This window comes from Passer montanus, unplaced genomic scaffold (assembly GCF_014805655.1).
Source record: "Passer montanus isolate IOZ18808 unplaced genomic scaffold, ASM1480565v1 scaffold9, whole genome shotgun sequence".
Taxonomy (NCBI): Eukaryota; Metazoa; Chordata; class Aves; order Passeriformes; family Passeridae; genus Passer; species Passer montanus.
In genome coordinates, this window is record NW_024374367.1 from 10718279 (window position 1) to 10738770 (window position 20492).

Sequence of the window (20492 nt, forward strand, 5' to 3'; positions counted from 1 at the left end):
TGCAGAGTCTTTCTCCTCTTGGTCATTAGAATGGACAGACAGTCCTTGAGGGGAATTCAACCCTCAATTACCAGAAAATTGGACTTAAGCACACAACAAGCTTGCACAAAGCACTTATTTTTAAACGAGCTCCACCCTGCCCTTGACATTATTGATCTCTGACTGCAGCAGGCTGCTATCATCTCTTCTCACTACACAATTCTTTCTTCTGCTCCTGAAGGCAATTACGCCCTTGGAACAGCACTTGACAGATGCCAGCAGGTGATGGAGGATTTTTTAGCACCCCTGTTCCTTGAAGTTTGTTTTAATTCTGCCAGCCATGATGTTTTCTGCAACCCCAAAGCTGACTTCTCTCCTTTTAGAATGGGGAGGATAGGTAAGAACCTGCTGGAACTGACATACAGGGCTGGTCCTCTTCCACCTCTAGTGTGCTCAGATCTGTAGCATTAATTCTCCTCTAAGAGACCAGCACAGAGGAGACTCATGCTCCCCAGAGCCCTGGGGGCACAGGAAAGGATATTTTGCCAATTGTTGTTTGCTAAATGATGGTGACCTCCTTTGGAGAGTTTTAACAGGGGCAATTGGGATGACTCACATGAAATAACAGCCAAAAAAACAATCCTGGGTTTCTACCATTTCAGAAGATGACACAGAAGCAACAGAGTGAAGGCACACAGTGACTGCAGGAGGTGTTAACAGGCAGGCAAATTAAGCAGTGCAAGTACAAATTTGGCTGTGACTGATGGTGAAGGGCTGCCTGGCTTACCCTGAGGCTCCAGCCAGCAGAGCCCCAGGCAGTGACAGGGGATGGTGCCTCTGCAACACTCCAGTGACTGGAGACTTTCCCAAGGAGATAAACCCAGACCAGCAGGAAGGTCCACATCCTCCATGCTTTATCAGCCATGTGCTGGGAACAGCTCCTACTCAGGGCACTTGGCTGGCAGCAGACCCTACCTGCAGGGCCAGCTCTGCTCTGCAGCCCTGACCCTGTCCTGCTGCCCTGCCTTGTGATGCACACTCCATGCTGGACACCTCAGGCAACTGATTAAGGATATGTCTGCCCCACAGCACTCGGCATTTTCAGCTTCACAGTTAATCAGGCTCACTAATTAATTGCAATAACTCTGATCAAGCTAAACCCGCGAGGGCCTCGCCCCACTACAATTACATACAGCACTTTAATGTCAGATGTTCATTTTTTGTTAGTCTCTATTGGAAGATGTTGCCATGAATGACAATATGGTAATTAGAAATTTCTGATGAGCAGGTATAGCCAAAATTAAAATTACAACTTACTGGGGATTTCTGAATTTCCGACACCGCGTAATTCCCTTGTGAGAGCCACTTGGCTGTTCCCACTAGGGACAGGCCTGTCCCGTACAGGTCTATGCTGAAGCGACCCTAAAAAACAAGAGCCTGGTTATCCCAAAATGCCATGCTCCAGACTCCCAGCATGCCAGAGTGTCACTTTTCTAACTGGATCTTGACAGCAGGGTTTTCCTTGTTTTCCATTCTCTGACCATGATCATTGTACAAATCACAGCATGGCTCACATTAGGAATTTCTTCTCCTTGGTGGCTGAAGAGGAGGGGGTTCAGATTGCTTTTGAACTGCCTTTTCCCCCAGGTTTTCACAGCTTTATCCCGGTTTTGCACTGCTGCATCTCTGCCGGCTGAGGGCATTGTTGGCTTTCCCATGGCCAACTGCAGAGCCTGACTGCTCCAGCAGCTGATGGGAAGGAATTTCAGGGATGTGCTGCAGCTGCTTTCACTGCTCCCTCCTCAACTGGAGAGGGCACACTTGTCCTTGTTTTCCTTATTTTCCACTTTTTTTTTTTTCCCCAGACTAGTGAAATAAAAACTCTTCCATTTCTTTAAAACACTTAATTCCACCCTTTCTCAAAATGAAAAAGATGGATGGAAAATTAAGGACTATGCCAGCATCCAATGCTCAGCCCCCCAGCCCTCCCCTCACCCCCATGGCAGACTCCAGTCCTGCCAATTTCTGGACCCATGGAGGGATCCTTTGGACACATCCCCGGGCTGACCCACAGCCCAGCACGGCCGTGCAGTACCAGATGGCTGTGAGCTTTGCTCCTTGCTGCCTTGGGAATGCTGATTTTCTGTGAGGAGCAAACTGTCTGGGTCAGGTGGATGGATATTAACATTTATGAGCATTCCTGAGGTAAGGAGTCAATCCCCAAGCTGCTGAGCTGTGCAGGAAAGTGTCAGCTTTGAAGGCAGGGAGGGAGGGAGATGGAGAGGTCTGCCCTCTGCCATGTGCTGCTGTGACTCCCTGTTCATGCCCTTTGCCAGTAATGCCCACCCAATACCTTGGACTATCCAAGCAGATCACTTACCATCCCCAGCCCCACAAAAAGCAGGTGTGCTGGGAACATGCAGCAAGCCATCCCTAACACAGTGTTATTTGTCTCCTACAGACTTTCAAAAAGCATCTACCCCCTGCTGCTCTCTCTGCCCAGCATTTCCACCAAGTCCAGTCATGACTGTCTTCAACCTAGTTCTTCCCACACAGCCTCTTTCTTCTTCCTTTTCTCCTTTACTGGGGCCTTAGGGAATGTCTCTTAGGCAGCCATGGCCTGATAACATGGAAAATAGAAACTACTTTCTTCCCGTTCACAAAGGGAACTTTCTCCATCACTTTCTCCCTCTTCACAACGGGAAAAGTTTCAGATCGCTGAGATAAGAACGTGCCACTCACTGAAGTTGGGCTGCTGCGGTCAGCAGTAATTAATAGAGGGCCTGAACATAACAAATGGCACCAATTCCTGTTAAATGCTCTTGTCAAATACCTGCGGGCATTTGGCAGCGCTGTAGCAGTCCCCAGCAGTGGCATAAGGAACAGGTCGTCCATCATGTGTCTGTGCAAACTGTAAATCAGTTGCTGTGGAGAAGAGTTGGTGAATAACATGGAAGGAAAGATGCAGGGAGAGAGACAAAATAAATGTAAGCATGCTCTTTGCTAATGTTTAAATTCACCAAAGCTGGCTTCCCACAGTAATGTAGGAAGCCAAGACTTCTATATTTTCATGATATCAAGATTACTATATTTTTTTAATATTAAATATCCTGATTCATCCCACATGTGATTCCCACCACATAAACACTGAATTTAACAGGACACTTACACTCAATATTTACAGCTCAGTTTAAATCTGTTGGTGACTTAGGAACAAGGTATAAATAACAACAAGACTCAAACCCTTAACTTGGAGTTTATTTTGCTATCAAAAAATTCCCCACTTTCAAAAAGGCTACAGCACCTTCTAAATCTCTCTTTTAAACAAAAGCAAACAACATCTCTCCTCTCCTGGCTGCCCCAGCCCAGGGGTCGGGTTTTCAAAGGGAATTGGAGTATTTTGCTCTGGAGGGATCTGAAGTAACTGAGACTCATTTAGATGGGGATGTGAGATAGCTCCTGCCTGACAGAGGTAGGTGCCCAGCTCCTTTTGAAATTCAAAGGGAGCTGGTATCAAATTCCCAGAGGGTGGTTCCTTTGAGATCTTTACCTAGAAGCTTTTACAGATTATTAGTTGCTTTTTACAGATTGATAGACTGGGAGGTCTTGGAAATTAAGTGATAAAACCCACTTATCAGATAAGGAGTCGTTTTACAGGGAAGGATTTTGATTTGCTAAAAAACCACTTAGCTATTTACTGAACGAACTCCCAACAATATGTTGTAATTTTAAAACACTTGCTGAAAACTGATAGCAGTGGAGTCAGGGGACTGAAACCATAACCCCATGGAATGCTACAGGGTCTCTGGTGGTGGGATGGGCTCCCAGCTCACAGGAATGACAAAAGAGACAGTGTGTTACTCTTATTGCACAGCTATATTCTCTTTCTCCATTGCAAATCCACGTCCCCAGCCCTCAACACAAGTTATTTTCCTGTGGTCTGGTTCTGCTGAGAGACTTCTCTGCCCTGGCCACTGGGAATAGCATCCCCACCCCTGCACTGGGATCTCCTGACACCTCTCTGAGTAAAGTGGAGGGGGTAGGGGAGTGGGGCAGCTCCTCCCTGCTCAGGCTTTGTATCTGAGTCCATTCTGAAAAGAGGGGACCAAATAAAATAAAATAAAATAAAATAAAATAAATAAAATAAAATAAAATAAAATAAAATAAAATAAAATAAAATAAAATAAAATAAAATAAAATAAAATAAAATAAAATAAAATAAAATAAAATAAAATAAAATAAAATAAAATAAAATAAAATAAAATAAAATAAAATAAAATAAAATAAAATAAAATAAAATAAAATAAAATAAAATAAAATAAAATAAAATAAAATAAAATAAAATAAAATAAAATCCTTCACAAAATGCACTGGGCTGCTGGGAGCATGCAAATACTCATTCTGCAGAGCAGATACAACAGGAATTGCCTTAGTATTTTCCTGTTTTACAGAGAAACAACACAAGCATCTCTGATGTACTCAAATTGCAGTCTCCCAGTGCAAAGCAGCAAACAGGTGACCAAGTCTAAAAGCAACTTTTAACAGGAATTCTCAAGAATCTTGCTCACTAGAGTACTACTGCTTGCTTGTAGTTACAGCTATATTTGTGTAAAATAAACATTTTTTTTAATGGCAAGGCCCTGTTTTTACTCACTTATTATTTGCATAGTGTTCAGGTCCAGCCTTACTTTGCTGAAGGTGGAAAACCCAGCTGCTGTGTAATCTTTCCTACACTGGCAGTCTTCTCGTCTGCTCCCGTTATACGGACACTCGGTGGGGTTATGCAATCTAGATCAAAAGAAAACCCTTTCTACTCATGACCAGGAAATATTGCCATGGAAAACAAAAGCACTGTGAGGTTCACGATTACAGGATTTCTTACCTGTATCCATACACCTCTGAAAAATTCTCTGCATCCCCGTTTACAAGGGTCACATACTCCTTTGGGCTGTCAGTCTGCATCCCAGAGCAATACACCTGAGAGAGAGAAGCCAGAATTGTGTCATGTGCAAAGGCACCACTGAGACAACCAAAGGCAGAAAATCCAAGAATGGAAGTGAAGACCACGGGCAGGGTGGTCCTTGAACCTTTAGAAAACCCATTAACTGTCATTCTGTTGCTGAAATGCACCTTTAATGTCTTTCCTTTGACTTGCAGGAAATATTCACCATCTTCAGTGACACCTTTGAGATCTTTAACATCTTTGCAACTCCTTGGTAAGTCACCTGCAACAAAACAGAAATACTTGTAGTCACTGAACAACTGTACATCAAAATTTCTTTTGGAACACTCTGAGGCTTCCAAAGCATCAAAACATCTTTTTTATTTTTAACAGCTTTCCCTGAAGTGTCTTACTGCTTACTTGGATGGCTCCCAATGCTTGGAAATACTGCAGATCTCTAGGAGTTTGAGGGGAAAAGATGCTGAAGCCATGAGAAAGGCAAAAAAAGGTGTAAATCTGCAGACTTACAGTCATGGACATTGTGGCATGTCCTCCTCTCTTCAGGTTTCAGGTCCACATGGCACAAGCTGCTGACCTGGTCGTCGTTGGTCAAACACTGCACTGAGCGGTGCATGACCCCAACTCCACAGGTGACAGAGCACTGCGGGACACAAGACAGAGATTCCTGGTTTATCTCAAGGGTTTATGGGCTCCAGAAGAAAGAACAGAGACAGATGGTTTCCCTTGTATCAAGAGACAGCAGCAAAGTCTCCAATCCTGTGAAGTGTTCAAACACAGGCTTAATTTTAATCAAATGAGTAGTCCCTTTGGTAATTAATCCCTTCCTTATTATCATTGATTACTTCAAGACTACCATACTTTGCTCAATGTTTGCACACTTTGCTGGATGAGGCAGCTGGTTAAAGAGAACCATGTGCTCAAGTGAAATTGCTTATTTTTCACATTAGGAAGATTGTTGTTTTCCATGCAAATTGCACCAAAAAAAAAATAAATGGAGCCTTAAAATCTTCTCTCCCCTCACCTGCTGGGAAAATGGCTACATCTGTGCAAACACTGGGTCATCCTCAAACCACCCAGATTAAGGGCAATCCTAAGGCTGAAACTGCACAAGCTGTTGGAGGTACCAAGCAGCAGAGCATCCAGCTACTGAGTGTGGGTTGTGGGAGGTGGGAGCACCTTGCTCCTCCATCCACAACTTGTTCTTTCGAGTACTTGAGAAATGAAAATCAGCTCTTTCCACAGCTACCAGGTTAGGCTATAAAGAAAATGAAGTTGCTCATCCATTTAGAAATTATTATTCTAAAGGAATACACCATGAAGAAGATGGTCTTCAATGGCTCATGGTATTCACAGCTTTGGGCATTTACTCTTTATTAAGTCCAGTTCCATAAAATTTAGCTGAAGCGCTGAGTAGGACTCTCTCTGTCCATCACAGGTGATGACATTTTACATTAAATCCCTTTCAAAATCACAGCTGACAAGGGTCATGGCACTTGGTGGTCACTGGGACATTCAGCAGCCCAAAGTGAGGAGAAAGGTCTTGCTCTCTGAAATGAGTGCTCATTGCAGTGAAGTTGGATTAATGAGTTGGGTATTTTGCACTTAAATTCTGAGGGAAAATATCAATTAATTGAGGCTGAGCTGTTTGCTATAACTCCTCTGTGCTGACTCACAGGGAGGATCTGAAGCTTCCTATGGGGCAGGAGGAACTTAGGTTTCAAATGGCTTTGCCAGTTACCGTGACAACTTCTACTCCTTGGCCTGCCACTCATCGCCTTGTAAAGGTTTGACAAATTCCTACAAATGCCTGAGCTGGGTTAATAAATCAAGTTTATGGGAGAAACATCACATTTCAAAGAATGTCAGAAGCCCTAAGAAGTGAAATGTTATCACCTTAACTAAAATTTGATCTTGTAGTTCAGGTCCCAGAAGAGGCTCAACACAAATAACTTTAGCAGAAAGGCCAGGTTCTTTCCCCTGACCTGTCCCAGCATTTGTGAGAAGGAGGGGGAGGAAAAAGCAAGAAAAAAATAATTTTAAGGTTCAAATGACCAGTATTTCAGCCTAATGCTGGCTCCCAAGTCTTTCTCATACATGTGGCCAAGCAGGATCAATTGCAGTTGCCAGTGACCCACCAATCCTTCCAGCACAAGGTTTTCATACCCTTGTTTTCTGCAATGACCCCACTCTGTGACTAAGCATTCAGCATGGCCATCAGCAGGGTCACAAGCGTTGGCTACATCCCAATTTTCATGGGATTTTCAGCAGCTACTTGTAGCTAAAAGTAGCTGCTGGGACTCCCGCATACACAGGGGTTCAGTCTGAAGTATGGAGCCCTACACACACCAGGCCTGCTGCTGCACCAGAGTACTCCATGCATTAATTTAAGCATCTCTAAAACAATTCCCTGCCTAACCTTCGGTGTGTGCCTAAAAAAAAACCCAGGTTGTTCCAGTCTTTTTGGCCACAAAAGAAGTTTGCCTGACTCACGCTTCCCCAGTTGCCGACGCGCCAGGAGGCCGAGATGGGGCACTCTCCGAGGTAGCAGGGCAGGATGTTGGGGGGCTGTGTGCCAGGACAGTTGACCATGTTCTGGTACCCATACTCGTAGTGGTCCTTCCCGGTGTAGATCTCGCTGCAGGACACGAGGCGCTGCCTGTATCCCTTCCCGCACGTGACGGAGCACTGCGGGCAGAGCAGAGGCTGGTGAGCACCACCTGCTTCAGGAAGGCTGCCCAAAATGGGAGGGGAGGAAAGCAGGTCTGACAGCTTTTAACACAGGAAACTGATTCAAGGGACCCCTGGTATCTATTTAAGCCAGTCATGAATATTGTAAGCGGCTACTACAAGTGGGCTGGTGCCCGACACTATCCTTGAGCACCCAGCTCCTCTCTGGGCTGGATCTACAGCTGCTCCAGGACTCCCTGCTCCAGGCTGGCTCCTGGCCACGTTATTTCTTCCCAAGCACAAAGAAGGAGCAGAAGATCCATGGGAATTTGGAAATGCCTCTATTAGTTGTTTTGGTTTGGTGGTGTTTTTTTCCCAGAGAGATAGAAAATGGTCAAGGTTCACCCTGAATTGCAGGCACTTGTCAGCAACTAGAGGAATGAGAAATTTTTCATTGCCATTAGAGGATGAACAGGACTTCTGCCTTCCTCATCAAAGGGCTGAATGGGACCTGGGAGAGCCAAACTCTGGCTCTGTAAGCTCTCTTCACCTCTCTGTCTTCATGGGCCTGAGTGCTTCCAGGTGGTCTCCCAGGCAATAGGGGTGGGTAGAAGGTGCCTGGGCAAGGAGCAGCCAGAGCTCCAGCCTGACAGGCAGCTCAATATTTCTCTTAAGAAACCACTCAGGGATACCAGGCTGCTCTGAGATATTCTCATGTATCCACGTTTCTCCCTCCTTGCACTATCTCAGGTGGCTTGGCTCTCCTTCCCCTCAGTCCTGCCGTGTTTTCTTTTTTCCCTTTTCTTGTTCTTTCTCTTTAATCAGTGCTGTGTCAGCAGCTGCCTTGTCATTTCCCTCTGCTGTTTCTCCAACTGGAAAATAATCCTTCACTGGCTGCAGAAGGAAACAGGCTGAGATTAGCCTGAGTCCTCCCGCATGCGGCGCCCGCTGCAAGGAAAACTCATCTATTTTCCTTGCCTCCCAGCTGTGAGGGTGAATGTCCTGCCTTCCCTCACTCTGGGTCCTTGCCCCTGCAAAGACAGCACTGAGGAAGGATGTGCCCCCATGGTCACCTCTGGGCTTGCCTCTCCCCATGATGCACATCTGGACCCTTACACAACTCACAGGGCCCCAGAGCCCCCAGGGAGTGGATGGGAATAGAACCAATTAATTAAATAAATGAAATAAACCAGCAGAAAACCAAAGAGGGTGCCTGCTGAATGCACTGTGCTTTGGAAGAAAATCGCCTCCAGACAATATTAGCTAGGACCCTGAGCACGCTGCTTTTAGTCTTTAATATCCTGGTTGTCTGCCACAGCACTGCTCCTTTCTATCCTACAGGGAGACTGCACACTGAAGTAAACCAAAAAATAAGAATTAAAACCCACAGCAACTGTTGATTGGGGTTGCAATGCCTCGGCAGGGGCAGTGCAGAGAGAGCATGGCCTGGTGCAGGGATGGGGATGGGGCCTCACCTCTGACCACTCTCCCGTGATCCAGATGTACTCGCAGGGGGGCAGCCCGCAGCTCTCCACCTCGGGCGGGCGCTTGCTGGCCTCGCAGTGGCCGCTGCTCTGCAGCTGCTCCTCCTCATCCACACACAGCACCTCGCGGAACCGCGACGCCTCCCCGCACGTCTTCGTGCACTGCGTGCAAGAAACACCAGCTCAGGCAACCCCGAGGGACTCCAGGGAATGAAGCCACATCCAGAGCCAGCCCTCCTCCCAGCAACCCCTCTGAGCTGTTACTGGTACCACCTGGGGGAAGACTTTCCACCAGGACCCTGCTGTGCCACATGCTGCTGCCTGTGACCAACTGCTCCTGACCTCTGCAGGTACTGACCCACATCCCCAGGAGAGAGGAGAAACCACAGCAGCAAATATTGGCATGGGGCAGATCTTAGTACCTCTGGAGGTACTGACCCACATCCCCAGGAGAGAGGAGGAACCACAGTAGCAAATAATGGGATGGGGCAGAGGTGGGGGTCCAGCTGTGGTAGGATGAAAAAATGCAGGATTGGGCATGCTGGGCCAGGAGAGAGGGCCAACCCCCATTATTTCAGCCCCTAATGAATACAGCTGTTTGGAGAATGACAACCCAACCATCTCCCTTGCAAAAATCACACTGCTGCACCTCTGGCTATGGCTGGTGGCGGGGGGGGGGTTCCTTCCCAGCTCTCTGCCTTGGCATGGGGCACAAATAATCGTAGAATCATCACAGAATAATTTGGGTGAAAAAGACCTTAGAGATCATCTCATTCCAACCCCCTGCCATGGGCAGGGACACCTTCCACTAGAGCAGGTTGCTCAGAGCTTCACCCAGCCTAGGCTCAAACACAACTCTACAGCCACTGCAGTGGAGGCAGCCCTGCAGGTTTATTCTCTTTTAAACACTGCCCTGCCTGATATTAAGGGCAACCCATGCCAGACAAGTACAACTGCTCCCCAGGTCCTTCTGGAGATTTCAAGGACTCAGTTCTTTCTCTGCTTGTCATGGAAAAACGAGCCTGACTGTGAGGCTGTGTTCCTGGGAGTGAGGCTGTCCTTGGAGAGCATCTTAGAAAAACACATAAAACAAAATAAATCAGTGTAAGAGCAGCTGTCTAGATAAAACCCTATTTTCTTTTGGTTATTGCCTGTAATGGACTTCTAACACTTTCAACTAACTGGATTAACGAGGAGAAAAATGCATGAAAATAATCATTTTATAGAACATGTAGGAAATGTCTTCCCCTTAATGAAAAGGATAAAACATCCAATCAGACCATCCCTATCTGTACAGAAACACTGCTTGAAGTCACCTAGGCTTGGAACACTGTGCCAGTTTAATCTAGTTAGAGTCTTACCCTCCAAATATCATTTCTAGCCTCCCTGAAGCAGCTCCTGTTCTCCTGGCTGGCCAACAATTAGGAAGCTATTAGTGGGTTCAGCTAATTGCAAAATGCAGGCACTGTCATGGCCCTGTTACTGTAATTGGCTGTCAGAACCAGGGTTGTAAATTATTTGAGAATATTGAAAAATCAGATCAGTTTGTGGCAGCAGCAGCAAGCCAGGAGAGCAGCAGTGAGCACAACATCATTTTGGGTGTAAATATTTAAAACTGGGGCAAAGTGGAAAGGGATGGGGAAGGAGAGGCAGCTCCACAAAGCAGCATTTATTCCAAAGGAATAACTTAGGAGCTCTTAGGCAACAGTCAACATTGCAAAATCTGCAGTCTGCCAGAAGACCCCAAGGGCTTTGTGTGCTTTCAACCTTATTTACTCTCTTGCTTTGAGTCCTTGGAGTGGAAGCTCCTTCTAGGTCTGTGCTGAAACATGGCAATCCTACAGGGGTTGGAGGAATTTGCTGGAGTGTGATTTCCCCAGAAAGCAAACAAAGTGAGCTATATTTGCCCATCTCTGGTTATCTCCCTATTACATAAGTACAAACTGAAAGGGGGTCACCGTGTGTGAATGTGGCACCACTACAGCTCCATCTTCAGGGAGCTTCCCTGACAGCTCTCCAGGCACCTTGTGGGGCAGCCTGAACCCCGACCTTCCTGCTCAGTGGGAGTGGGGTCACAGGATGCTCAAAGCTTCCCCCCTCTCTGCTTTGGCATTTCCCAGCCCAGCTGGGGGTCAGCAATACAGGGTGAATCGTTCCATGATCCCTCACAGCCAAAGGAGGCACCTTGAAAGGAGTGGGAAGAACCAAGCCTGATTTTGTCTCATCTCCTTAATGTATATTTCAGACTAAATTTGCAAAGTACATTGGCTCAAGCTTCACTTTAAGAGGGTGAACCATGTCTATGCCATCAAGGCATCTTCTAACACTGGCAGTGAAGAGCTATCACATCAAAAGCCCATCCTTATTTAAAACCATTATTTCCTGATGAAAGACTAACACTCCCAAGCACAGGCCAGCCTGATTTGGGTTTGTCTGCAAGTAACAGTTGTGTGGCCAAATAAACCTGAGCCAGCTCTGTGCATTTTGTCATCATCAAAAGCTGAAACTTTGGTTATTTGTATTTTTAAGGGTAACTGGTAATTAAAAGAATCCCCCTGAAATATTAAATGAGGCTCAAAGATAGTGAGACCATCATAAACTAAGTCAAAGAGAAACACTGCAGAGGTTCCAATCAGCCACTCCAAAGTTATAAAACATTATTCATGTAGAAAGCAGACAGTTCAGTTAGCATGGAAAGGCTATTTTTCCTTTTAATGCAGTGACAAATTTTGCATGAATTCTCACGTTCAAGACTGATTTAAATCTCACACAAAACAGTGGGGCCAGGCTGTAACAGCTATTGATAGCAAAATCTGAAAACAGGTCAGGCATTTGACAATATTTGTCTCTTCTACCTCATTTCCCAAATTCTGAACTATTTTCCTGGCAGTTCAAATTAAGGATTGTTTCAAGCACTTCTGAAACTGCTTTAGAAGAGCAATAATAATAATTAAAATAACCCCAAAGGCATTGCTTTGCAAAAGCATTGATTGTTTTCTTCTTTTTTTTATATAACAACTGACACAGAGATGAAATGTACCCCTCATGCCATGAACACTTGAAACATGCCTTGGGTAACTCTGCAATTCAAATCAGGCAAGGATGGCACAATTTTTCCCCAAAAGACAAACGTCAAAGATTCAGGAGTTGCATGGCAGCTTCCAGAACCATGTATTGTCCTTCCACAGAGGCTCATATTAAAGAAAAAAACCTTTCTTTCTCCCAATTTTTCCTTTTTCTCTGTGACTCTAGTCTGAATTTTATTTTGACATTAGCAAGGCTCTTTCTATTGACTTTCTTCTCCCTGGTGAGGGCACTGAGAACAGGTGATTAATGGTGATACACCAGCAGAGCAGTAAATGGTTTCCAGTAAGTTTCATATTCCTTCTCATTGTCAAGACCAACACTTTTTTCTAAACAACAACAACAAAAAGGAACAATTAAAAACACCCAAAACCTCTTGAGAGATTCCTTTTAAAGATTAGAAATCAAGAACAAGACAGCACTGAGATGTTATTTATATCCTGCCTTCCATGTCAATTTGGGTTCATTGCTGCTCCCTGCTCAGAGAATACCAATGCAATCTGTGCCTCCTCATGGACACTGCCTATGGCTGGGGGGGAGGTGCTATTCTTTTTTTTCACTGTGTACACCAGAACAAAATAAGAAGTGCTTGGAAGAAATGCTTGGAATCAGCCAAAGGGGCAAGCTCACATTGGGCAGCTCCTTCATTTTCCTGTTCATGGTTACTTATGAGTACTTATGAGGGTGAGGAAACCTTCAGTCCATCCTCTTAGTAAAGCTCCCTTGAGGACAAAACAAATCTCCACAATATGTTCAAAATTTGCCCAGTGCAATGGGGAGTCCTGGAAAACTCCAGAAAACATCAGGATTTGAATCCCATCGAGGGCTTGGAAGGGTGGGGGTAGGCGCCTCTCCAAACTGTTTTGAGAAGTTGGAAAAATAAGAAAGAGAGGACAAAACTTGGTTGAAAGTTGGACTTGATGATTTTGGAGGTCTTTTCCAACTTAATGATTCTAAGATTCTATGAAAGGATGGGGCAGGAGCTGTTTCTTTTCAGGGCTGAGTACAGCACTAGGTAAGGACTGGCACTACATGCTGTGGTGACCCCTTTGCTGCCTTTAAATTTATTCCCTGAAGGAGTTAATGGGCTCTGTAAAACTAAAACTAAAACTGCAATGAAGCTGCTGGAGCCTCCTCAGCTGTTCCTACATTTCCTTTTCTGGCTGGGATGTTTCCATCTGGTACCACTGTGTGACCAGCCTGGCTTTGCCTCCTGCTGCTTCCCATCACACTTCCCTGTATACTGGGAAGCAGCTGGGAAAGGGCACAGCCCCCTCTGGCCTCCTGCACTCGTGGCTGGGTTACACAGGATTATAAACCCAACTTCCCAGCACTGCTGGGATTGGGGAATGAAGATAAACTTGTGTGTTCTGTTCCCGTCAGGCTGAGGTACCATGTGCAGGGGCTAGAAATGGACAAAGACAGAATGAAAGGAATCATTTTGGTGTCTGGTCTGAACTGCCTCTGCCAAAAACTTCTGTGCATTTGAGGGCTGACACAGCACCCTCTTGGCAGTGCACAGGAGGGCTCCTCCTGCTCAGAATCCCCTCATCCTCCTACCACCCACCAGCCTTGAGGCCACTCATGCCCACACTGCAGGAGAGTTGGAGTCACTCCCTAAACCACTGGAGCAGCAGCTTTATCCCCTGTTTCAGTCTCGAGCTGTTTTTGATGGGAACTGATCCTGGTCACACAGAAAAGCATCATCTCCCACAGAAGACTTGATCTCAGCACTGCTCGTGGTTTGATAAAAGAGCAAAGACCAGGAGCTCAGTGACAGGATAGGGATGTCAGATGGAGCTGGGGTAATGGGGCAGGAAAGAGGGAATTCCCACTGCTCCCTAACTCCTCCAGGCACAGGGCTCAGGCTGGAGCAGCGCAGCAGGGCCTCCTGGAAGAGACCCAAATCCGCCCTTCCCAAGACCTGCTCAGTATTTGCATAGATCCCAGCCAAACACAGGGCAGAAGCAATAAATTAACCCTACAGAGGCATTTCTCCTCTCCCCCTTTCAGCCACCACGCACGAACCTTCCCTCTGCCTCTTTTTATTTTTTTTTTGCAGCCCAAACACCCCGACCCTCCAGCATGGCGCCTCGCCTGAGCGCACAGAGCCGTGACCCGGGCTGGGGAAGGGGGGTCCCTGCTTACCGCCTGCCATTCTCCGGCTGCCCAGCGGTGCCTGGGGCACGCGGGGAGGTGACAGTCCCGCTGTGGAGGTGGCCGGCTGGCCGGGTCACACTCGGCCTCCTCGGCCGCCTTCGGGCCGCCGCTGTGGCACTGCACGGAGCGGCGCTGGACGCCCCGGCCGCAGGACACGGAGCACTGCAGGAAGGGACAGAAGGTGAGTGCAGCCCCCCATGGCAGCCACCACGGTAAGCTCAGGGGGTTCGGGCTCTGCTCTGGGCTCCACGGCACGGGCAGCGATGCTCTATCCAACTCCCAAGGGAGGCTTTTCATTGCGCAAGGGAAAAACGGGAATCTGAAGCCAGTGCGAATATTTGCCGGTGGCTTCAGTGGGGTCAGGACTTCCTGGACAGGATTTTTATTGAAAAATCTGGTTTTGTTGCAAAATAGCAGCTCTGCTAAACCACCCCGGGGCAGGCTCAGAGATTTGCTCTGAGTATTGCTTCTCAGGCACTGGTTCAAAAAAGTAATAGTTCAAAATACATCAAATGCCACAAACAGGGTGGGCTTTAATGAAAAGCAAACTTGGATTGTATAGAAGAAAGTGTGTAGCTGTAGAGAGGGAAAGGTGTGATACAGCTGGGATTTCTTTCAGCATGCATCTAGACATGCACATGCACCAAGGCAGGGAATACAGTTAGTTTTTGAAAACAAATGTTTTTTTGAAATTAATTGCATTTCACATTTCCTTCATTACACTGTAGGCACATTTCTCCCAACTTCAAGGCACAGCAACAAATGCCTGAATTTTTATGTTTCTCAGACATCTTTAAATTATTATCTGTACTGCAATATTATTAACAGCTTATTTTTTCTTTCACGCAACATTTCTTAATGTTGTGACTGCACACTAACATGTTTAGCAGTACTTAATATTCCCCTGGAACAGATTCCTCCTGGCTAGACCTTAAAGTATACAATACAGATTTGGAGTACAGAGAATTTGCATTTGTAGAAGGAAGTGCATAAAAAATAAAGGTATGTATTAAAGGCACAGCTGAATTAACAATGATTATTAGTTATTTATAACAATTAATATTACTTATTAATATATCAGGAACTAAGACAATAAGTTCACAGCCTGTTACTGCAAGATCCACTAAAATGAGCCTTCTTAAGGCAGAGAATTAAGTGGTGCCTAATTGGGAAGCAATTCCCTCTGCTGTATTCCTCCATAATACTCTTTGCTTTACTGTCCAAATGCCCCATAAAGCCAAGAAAACCAGAGAAAAGCTGACTATGACTATTTGTCTGGCTTCAGATATTCATAGGAGGGTGGGAGTATTTTTGTGTAGCTTTTGAAAGCAGCAGTGGGATTTCTGTCACTACTGATGCAAATGCTTCCCATATGCTGTTGCTTCCCTGGGATTAACAGTGCTCTTTGTCCTACACATTCCATAGGGGACTCTTAAACTGAATAAAGGCACAAACTTGGAGAAACAAATACACCAGGATGCCTACCATGCTCTAAGATATCTTTTGAGTTGCATTTATCACCAACATTAAAAGCCCAGGTATGGATAAAAGAGCACAGGTGACACTGTGGCTTTTTCACGGGGGGCTGCACTGTGTGTGACACCTGGGTTTGGGCAGAGGATGGTCCCTGGACTGTGCCAGAAACTCTACCTGATGCTCTGCCTGTGTTTTTCTATAGGGCTGGATTTCAGACTGTAGCTGAAGAATGCAAATACCAGACAGCAGAATAAATATTGGTATTTTTGTTAAATGAAAGGTAAATGGCCATAATTGACACCACTTAGGAGAAACAAACACATTAAATCTGATATTTCAGTGCAGACATAAACACACTTAAAACTTGGAGAAAAAGCCTTTTTAGAGATATATCAAAAATGCTTTGCTCCAGGGAAGTGGGTTCTTAACAATCTAGAAAAGAACTAACCACGTTCTGAATACAAAACATCCAATGAGAAAAAAACCTAGGATTGGAGCACCAGCACAGCCAGTGTCCAACTGAGACTGATTTTTAAGCATTCCTGTATTTTTTGATCTTCATTTTCTCAGTAGTTCCTTTTCCAGAAGGAAAAACCTCCAGCACCTAAAGGCATGTGCAATGGGTCCTCTGTATATATAGTGACACAAGGATGCACTTTTGTGGGAGTACCTTGCCTTATTTCTCATGCAGATTTTTGCTGGTTTATTCAGGAGAAAGAGAACAGCAGCTCAGCTTTGGGATTAACTTTCTGAGACAATCAGACCTTCAAAAAGTTAGGGGTTTTTATGGATATCGAAGTGGAAACTGATCATGGTTCCTATTTGCAACAGTGTCACTGGAGATAGAGAAAGTCACATGGAGTTTTCATGCCCAGTTTATACCCTGATCTACTGTGTATACAGAGCACCAAACTTGTGTCTGTTTCATGCTCTTAATCAGAAGTTCAGCACCTAAATCCAGCTTGGTTCCAAGGCATGAAATCTCTGGCAAAGCCCTGAACACCCCTTACAAGGGACCCAGAACCAGCACTCCCAACTCTTCATCTGTCACATGCAAAAAAAATGCTGCCAGCACCAGTGAGGCTCAGAGATCCATGTCACAGCATCTGACAGGGCTTTGAAAAGCCCAATTTGACATTGTAGCATAAGTGCTTCTACCCCTTTACTTTCTCCCCAAGCAGGATGCTGGCTGGCTGAGCACATCCTGCATCAGGAACCTGGCCGGAGGAGCTACTCCTGGAAAAGCCTGTTCTTAGCCTTATCATTAGCATACAAATATTCCTTAATTGCCTGCTCATGACAGATTACCTTAGACCATAAATCACCTCATACTCCTATTAACTTGGGTTTCTTTCTCAAGTTGCATAAAATTAATATCCATGATGCAGTGGAAAGCTGAGAATTTTAAACCACTCACTTTTACCAATTAGTATTAGTGTATTTTAATGCAATTGACAGACCATTACATTATTATGTTTACAATTATTAGTAAAAATTGCTTTCAGGAGTAGTCACTTAAATAAGGTGCAAATTGGATACCACAAGACTGTCTAATGGCCTTGCATTTCATTTTAGTCTGGCTCCTGTATAAAACTGAGGTTTCAGTCCTGAAGGTAATAAAGGACTCACCCACATAATGGCAAATGCTGTGAATCCAAAGGTAAGGATTAAAAAAAACCAAACTAATACAAGTCTGAAAACAATCACAGATCATTAATGGGTTTATTGTCCTTTTTATTAGTGGACATTAATCAACAGCATGCTGTCCTAGTCCTAACATTTGCATGTGTGCCTGTAGCTATGTTAATGGTTTGGCTTTCAGGGAACTGGAATACCCCAAGAATGGGTGTTTTGTACCTAATCTGGGAAAACAGAATGCAAGGGAACACGATGCTTTACAAGTTAACAGTTCATTTAGTCTGGGATTTTCAATAATTCCTCTGATTAGCACACTAATGAGGTAGAGGGGAAAGCAAGGCTCAGAGTTAAAAATGTGATGTAGCAGATTCAAGGTGATGACAATGACATTATTTGCAGGAAAAAAGGATTCAAGGTATGTTTTCAGCAAGCAAGAAGTTTAATAACTCAAAATACTTTTTCACTTTCAGCAGCCTCTGCTCTATGCATCACTGTCTGACTTTTTAACACGGGAAAATCAAGCAATGAATTTATTTCTCAAAACGAAGGAAGATTTTACTTGGGATATGATATTTAAATTATATTAAAACATGAATAAATAGTAGATTCTCTTTAATATTATATACTGATGATGTTTCTAGAAAAACCCTAAAATATAGAACAAGGAATTTGCTTTCAGATAGACACTAAAAGCAAGCTGCCTAGTTTTCAGCTGGTACAAATCTGTGCTGCTCCACTGCTGTCCATGAAGCTGCACTGTTTTACACCAGGATCTGGCCCAAAACCTTCATCCCTGAATAATTCACGAGGACAGAAGTGATTGGAAAACCAGGCTCTAACCAATTTGATGGAGGAAGAATACCAAAAGGTGCAAAAAGGTACACAACATGTCTCACCTGGCCCCAATCTCCTGCTTTCCACTTCGGACATCTGCCCCCTCTGCATTTCTTTTGCACGTTGGGCTTAGCAAGGTGTTTACAATTCTCTTCTTCTACATGCCTGCCTTCCTTTGACAAACAGTACACACTGCGGTGCTTTTGGCCCCTTCCACAGGAGACAGAACACTGTAAATATAAAGTAATAACAGATCAGCTTGCACACTCATACAGGGGCCATGGCTTCCCAGGGCATTTTCTTTTAGCTGGACCAAAAAGCACCTCCCCAGGTCCCCAGCAGGCTACACAAAGCTTGAGGGGAGTGCAGGCACTTAATATCGTGTGATATTCATGGTCAAAGCCCCCAGAAATGCCAGTATCAAAATAGAGAATACAGCTGACATTCAGCAGGGATAACAGCCTGGATTCCTGGCATTGCTCCAGTTGTTTCAAAGGAGCAGAGTCATCTTACAGGGATCAAGGCAGGAGCCCTCAGTATCTACTTAGAAGAACTTGAAAGGAACCATTTCCATTTACCTTGGTACAAAGGGATGTCAAATATTGGTAAATCAGGAGGGTAAAGTGTGCTCTGCACCTTCACAGAGGGAAATAACTGCACAAAGGACAAGGCAGAAAAGTGCAGCATTTCCTTGTCCTTGGTATAAAAGCTCGTGTTCGTTTTATCAGTGTAGTCTGACTTTTCTTTTTTTCTTCACTAAACAGACTGAAACCAGGACATGTTCATCCTTAAGATTTATGCATTTTGAAAACAACTCAGAAGGTGGCAAGAAGGCAGAGCCTGGAGAATCAAAGCAAAAAGCAAACCAGCAGGTATGTTAGCTGCAAGCTTTGTAGTGAAGCAACTAATTTCAACCTCCCTCTGCAGGTTCACTGAACTTTTTCAAATGTGACCACTTCTGGCATGCAAACCCCAAGCAATTTCACTTTGATTTCAGATTAGTCTCCTCCAAAGATTTACGAATCAAAGGGGTTTGGAATCACGACACGAATTTAATATGACAGTTTCATGTAGAACAAGCCTCTTACTCAGCATGATGCACCCAGAGACTCAGCTTCCATTTCTTCATTACATGCTACATCATAAGCATACTGGCTTAATCCTTGAGGGCAAACACACTGTTCTAACCATCTCTCCATATAAAATGTTCTGCTTTCTTTTCAGAATGGAGAAAACATGCAGAAATGAGGCTTCAACCTTCATTCTGGAGTCACTCCATCAGTATATTTCCCAAGAAATATATTACAGCTTAAGCTCTTCCCAGCCTATAAATACATTTGAAACCTAAAAAATTGATATATATAGCAGCTCTGGAAGAGCAACTAGAATAGAAATTGGCATATACATTGACACCTGTGAATATTTTATATTACAGCCCTACTTACAGCTCATTCAGCCCACAACAAAATCAGCGAGAGAGCAGTTTCTAAATGGAAAAGTTCAGACCAATGTAGAGAGAAATGGATGTAGCTCCAAAAAACAGATATTAATGCTTAAAAGCTTGTATAAATGGTGCCCTGGAAAAGGCTGTTTTCCTGCTGCAAGAGTGCTACAGACTGACAAAAGATCACTGAGGTCCTGTTGATCAACAGCTTTAAGAGCCATTAATGATGCTCCTCTGAGAGGCTGCACAGGGATAGCAGCCTCTGAGTTTTCCTGAACCCAGATCAAGATAGGCCAAAAAACCCAACAAGCAACATCCAACCTTGCACTAAAAAACAGAAGAAATGATGTCCCTTGCAATAAAATAAAATTCCACTTATTTTCTTTAGCATCAAGAGAAGAAAGATCACTGTCCCTTGCAATAAAATAAAACTTTCATGAGTTAGCCAAATCCATAAACTTCACTCGTTTTCTTTAGCATCAAGAGAAGAAAGATCAAGCTAATGTTACCCTATTTTTGTAAGCCTTCAATTTTCATCAGAAGTTAATTTTTTCATTCTCTCTACTTCTCTCCCCAGGCAACGAAAGTCAGCAGCAAGACAGAAATGTCACATCCTACAAAACCCAGTTCTAAACCTGTAGTATTTTCATCCACTTACTGTCTTTGGACTAAACACCAACACTGATGCTTAAACAAAAATTCAAGTGTTCCTTGGTAAACGGTGTTCACGCAGGTTATGCCACTTTACTATGACAGGCAAAGT

The 20492-nt window shown here is 44.6% G+C and overlaps 1 protein-coding gene across 8 annotated transcripts in view; it reads right to left on the bottom strand.

Moving 5' to 3' along the window:
• ADAMTS9 (ADAM metallopeptidase with thrombospondin type 1 motif 9) overlaps positions 1-20492 on the bottom strand; it is a 79854-nt gene that overhangs the window by 3644 nt on the left and 55718 nt on the right. For 3 of the 8 annotated variants that reach the window (XM_039734078.1, XM_039734084.1, XM_039734085.1), the window contains 10 exons: positions 18348-18515; positions 14326-14499; positions 9085-9255; positions 7433-7627; positions 5450-5582; positions 5110-5204; positions 4862-4956; positions 4634-4767; positions 2813-2904; positions 1297-1401 (listed from right to left, as the gene is read on the bottom strand). In XM_039734078.1, the coding sequence (XP_039590012.1) occupies positions 1297-1401; positions 2813-2904; positions 4634-4767; positions 4862-4956; positions 5110-5204; positions 5450-5582; positions 7433-7627; positions 9085-9255; positions 14326-14499; positions 18348-18515 (1362 nt within the window). Of the gene's footprint in view, positions 1-1296; positions 1402-2812; positions 2905-4633; positions 4790-4861; positions 4957-5109; positions 5205-5449; positions 5583-7432; positions 7628-9084; positions 9256-14325; positions 14500-18347; positions 18516-20492 lie in introns of those variants that run through there. The other 5 variants (XR_005630404.1, XM_039734079.1, XM_039734080.1 and 2 more) reach the window with 5 other exon arrangements.